Source organism: Nicotiana sylvestris, chromosome 11 (genome assembly GCF_000393655.2).
Source record: "Nicotiana sylvestris chromosome 11, ASM39365v2, whole genome shotgun sequence".
NCBI lineage: Eukaryota > Viridiplantae > Streptophyta > Magnoliopsida > Solanales > Solanaceae > Nicotiana > Nicotiana sylvestris.
The window spans coordinates 143566976-143571888 of record NC_091067.1 but is presented as its reverse complement, the minus strand read 5'-3'; the positions used below and the strand labels follow the sequence as shown (position 1 = coordinate 143571888).

The following is a 4913-nucleotide window of genomic DNA, read 5'->3' as shown; positions in this document are numbered from 1 at the left end:
GCATAAGCCCCAAATAAGTCAATCGAACCTAAGTAACATCTACTCGTCAATTAGCCACCAAGGTAATGCCACGACCCTAGTGCTCTTCCTTCCCAATAATTACAACTTAGCAATATTCTCCTAGCATAATCTAGCTTTAATCCGTAGTTTTATAATAGTAGTTATAAATACAAAAACTCAAAAGATGCTTGAAGTGACATTAGAAGCACAACCGCAACTCTAGGCTAGACAGAAAATACAACTCCACTACTAGCTCCCTGTGGAAATTCGATCTCGGACCTTTTTTCGGGTAAAAGCTATTGTGATCCGCTCTTCCTACCATAGTGTAGTGTCGAGTCGGAAGCGATCAACTATCACTACCGGCTCTCTCCCAATTGTTATTTTGCTAGACCGGAACAAGGCTTTCAATGGCAATTTCCCATCAAGTCTAGGATTTTCAGAGACTCTTGCAGCACGGCACAGCCTGGTAACCAGAAAGGGGAAGTAAAATACTTTGAGTACCTCTGGGGAGCGAATGAACATCTCATCATGTAGGAGCTTGGTGACATCAAAGTCCTGGTGGGTCATAAAACAGTAGATAGTTGTTGCTCGTGGCCCATTGACATCGGTCGTGTTGCTGGAGGGTAGCAAGTGGTTGTTGATATTGGTGAGCCAATACTTATCTTCCTAATTAAGAGACTGTGAGTTCAATGTGATCCGATGCTTTATCCAGATATGCTCCCTATCAGGCACACAAATTGCTTCAAGTATTGGTGCCCAATAGACCCTTGGGCGATGATAAGCAATGTAAGTATCTGTCTCCCCCGTGAATACTGGTAGCCGGTACACCTGGCGGATAGCCTCGAGGGACGCATTAACCCGGGTGTTGCGGACTGTGACAACCCTATTCTCATGTTCCGGGTAGTTAGCATAAACTTCCCTCACTATATGTACATTCGCCTCCTCCGGTTCCTCAAAGAAGATGTCCAGCTGACACCTCCTCAACTCAGCAAAGAAATTCGGGCATTCCAGTTGCAAAGTGGCCCGGTCAATATGCACCTCCGGTAACAACTTCTTTGACGCCTTGGCATTATACCTGTCCTCAGCCGGTTTGGAGACAAACCTAGTGCGGTCAAACTGTTCCGCACTAGCTTGACTCCGAGCTCTCGAAGAACTGCCCGGTCCACTAGTGGAGGACCCTATGTTGCTTCTCTTCCTAGATGGATGCATTGTACCCGTTAGAAACAGAATCTCCTATTAGTGATGGTGTGAGATGTTTGAACCATGGGTGGTTACTCAGACTTCACCACTACATTGGTCATATTAGCCCTTAGAACTCCATTGGGGAAATTCCCCAAACACCTTGTGAACAATGCACTATCCTAACACATTAGCTCTCATGGATACAACAATTCCTCCCCCAAATCAACAATTTGTACTTCACCCATCCACCCTACAACAACTAGTCTTACACACACAAGTACACACATCTCTACGACATTGTGCACACACTTCTCTACAACATTAGGCATATAACCCATGAAAAAGAAAAAAGGAAAATCAAAAGAAAAAAAATCTACGAAAACACTACATACTTAAAACATTAAACTACCATAAAAACTAAAACAAAATACAAAAAAAAGAGAGAGAGAAGCATGCCTTGCCTAGGATGAGTAGAGAATGAGAGGAATGGAGGTTGAGTGAGAGTGGGGGATGGGAGTGAATAGGAGAAAATTGAATAAGAAGAAGAAGAAGAAGAAGAAGAAGAAGAAGAAGAAGAAGAAGAAGAAGAAGAAGAAGAAGAAGAAGAAAAGAGGAGGGGGGAATTGGTGTGGGGTTAGAGAGAGAAAGGAATTGGGAAAGTGAGGGGATTGATATTATTAAGGGGGGGGGGGTTAAAATAATTAGAAAATAAAGAAAAAAGAAAAAGAAAAAAATGAAATTACTTACTTGACGACGAAACAACGAACTGTCGTGATCGACCATGGTCCCACCGCGGTCGCGGTGGGTTAAATGCCTCGAGGCAGAACTTTCGCGTTTCATTGCGGTCGCGGTAGGTCGATCACCTAGGAGGCAGAATACTCGTCATTGACCGTGGTCGAACCGCGGTCTCAGTGTAAGGATTATTTTTTTATTTTTTTTTCCTTTATAGACAGTTACAAAAGAAAACAAAAACAACAACATTCGTGGGTTGCCTCCTACACAGCGCCTGATTTAACGTCGCAGCATGACGCAGATAAGCGCATTTACGGTTTGCTTGACCTCTGAGGTTCTGTCAGGTGGATCTCTGTCACTTCTTTTTGTTCATTCATGCCTACATATAGCTTCAATATCTGCCCATTCACTCTAAACGTGTGAGAGTCTTTCTCTGAGGCAATCTCCAAGGCCCCTAAAAGGAATACTTCGACCACTCGAAATGGACCAGACCATCGTGACTTGAGCTTACCTGGAAATAGCCTTAATCTTGAGTTATAGAGCAATACCTTGTCCCCGGGGTTGAAATGTCGCTCAACAATGTTCTAGTCATGCAACCTCTTCATTCTTTCCTTGTACAACCTTGTGCTCTCAAAAGCCATATATTGGAACTCGTCAACTCATGCAATTCAGTGATTCTCGTTGTGCCCGCAACCTCAATGTCTAGGTTCAGCTGTTTCAGTGCACACCAAGCTTTATGTTCAATTTCCATGGGCAAGTGGCAGGCCTTCCCAAATACCAACGTATATGGTGACATACCAATTGGTGTTTTAAAAGTAGTTCTATAGGCCCAGAGTGCATCATCTAGATTTTTCGCCCAATCAGTTCTTGTGGCGTTTACAGTCTTAGTCAATACACTTTTTATCTCTCTATTAGACACTTCCACCTGTCCACTGGTTTGAGGGTGATAAGGTGTTGCCACCTTGTGGCGCATATCATACTTCGCTAGCAACTTCTCGAAGGCTCGATTACAGAAGTGGGTGCCTCCATCACTGATAATTGCTCTCGGGGTCCCAAAACGGGTGAATATGTTCTTCTTCAAAAACCCTACCACCACTCTTGCATCATTAGTGGGCAATGTTGCAGCTTCTACCCATTTGGACATGTAGTCAACAACAACAAGTAAGTACTTATTGCTAAAGGAGCTGACGAAGGGTCCCATGAAGTAGATCCCCTAGACATCAAATACTTCAACCTCTTGAATTGGGTTCATGGGCATCTCATGGCGATGGGAAATGTTCCGGGTTCACTAACATTTATTACAGCTCTTCACCCATTGATATGCATCCTTAAACACTGTTGGCCAAAAGAAACTGGCTTCTAGCACTTTCGCGGTTGTCCTGACTCCTCCAAAATGCCCTTCATACGTCGATGCGTGACATGCCTACAAAACAAAAGATTGTTCTATCTCGGGGAAACACCTCTGGATCATATTGTCAACATATATTCGAAAAAGATAAGATTCATCCCAATAATACATGCGGCAGTCACGATAAAACTTTTTCTTTTGTATAGATGAAAGGTCATAGGGAACTATACTGCTTGTTAGGTAGTTTGCAAAGTCTGCATACCATGGCACTTCCTCAAGACTTGTAGCGAGCATTTGCTCATCTGGAAAAGTTTCCAGAATATCCTCAACCTCAACTGAGTTTTCAGCTCCCTCAAGTCGTGATAGATGGTCAGCAACTTGGTTTTTTGTGCCCTTACAGTCACGAATTTCGAGGTCAAACTCTTGCAGTAATAGCACCCAACGAATCAGGCGCGGTTTAGACTCCTTCTTCTCAATCAAGTACCTGAGAGTTGCATGATCAATGTATATAATTACCCTAGAGATAATCAGGTATGATCTGAACTTGTCGAAAGTGAACACCACAACCAACATCTCCTTCTCAGTCACAGTGTAGTTCAGTTGGGCTCCACTCAGCATTCTACTAGCATAGTAGATTGGATACATTAGCTTGTTTTTTCGCTGTCCCAGCACTGCCTCCACTGCGTAGTCAGTGGCATCACACATGAGTTCGAATGGTTGCTCCCAGTTAGGGGCAACAATGATGGGTACTATGACTAGCCTCTTTTTCAACTCCTCGAATGCTACCCTGCAATCATCAGAAAACAAGAAAGGGTGATCTTTTTCTAACAAATTACAGAGATGGTTGGCAATTTTTGAGAAGTCTCTTATGAATCTCCGGTAGAAACCGGCATGCCCAGGAAGCTCCTGATTGCCTTGACTGAAGTTGGAGGTGGCAGCTTTACTATCACGTCAACTTTAGTACGATCCACATCAATTCCTTTACTTGATACCCGATGTCCCAATACTATGCCCTCTTGTACCATAAAATGGCACTTCTCCCAATTAAGAACCAGTTTAGTCTCAATACATCGTTTCAGCACAGAGTCAAATTAATAAGGCACTCATCGAATGAGTTCTCCACCACTGAGAAATCATCCATGAATACCTCCATTATGTCATCTACCATGTTAGTGAATATGGCCATCATGCACCTTTGGAATGTGGCGGGTGCATTGCATAGGCCAAATGCCATCCTCCGAAATGGAAGTGAAGGAGGTCTTCTCTATGTCCTCTGGTGCAATGGAGATTTGATTGTAGCCTGAGTACCCATCTAGAAAATAGAAGTGAGACCTCCCTGCCAATCTGTCTAGCATCTGATCAATGAAGGGAAGTGGGAAGTGGTCTTTCTGGGTGGCCAGATTTAACTTTCTGTAGTCCATGCAAATTCTCCAGCCCATGACGGTTCTTGTAGAGATCATCTCATTGTTATTTTTTTTGACCACCGTCATGCCACCCTTCTTAGGCACACATTGCACAGTGCTAACCCAGCTGCTGTCGGAGATTGGGAAAATGATTCCCACATCCAACCACTTTATCACTTCTTTCTTCACCACTTCCTTTATGTTGGGGTTCAGCCTTCTTTGGTGTTCCCTGGAATATTTGTGTCCGT

General features: G+C 43.6%; 1 protein-coding gene across 1 annotated transcript; it reads right to left on the bottom strand.

Annotated features, from left to right (window-relative positions):
* Positions 1-2515: 2515 nt before the first annotated feature.
* Positions 2516-3058, bottom strand: LOC138881776 (uncharacterized). Its single transcript, XM_070162038.1, has one exon. The coding sequence runs from the start codon at positions 3056-3058 to the stop codon at positions 2516-2518; it is 543 nt and encodes a 180-aa protein (XP_070018139.1).
* Between the last annotated feature and the right edge of the window lie 1855 nt (positions 3059-4913).

What these genes read in the sequence shown, in the direction of transcription:
- LOC138881776 (XM_070162038.1), bottom strand. Translation starts at nt 3,058, where the DNA reads ATGTCCAAATGGGTAGAAGCTGCAACATTGCCCACTAATGATGCAAGA.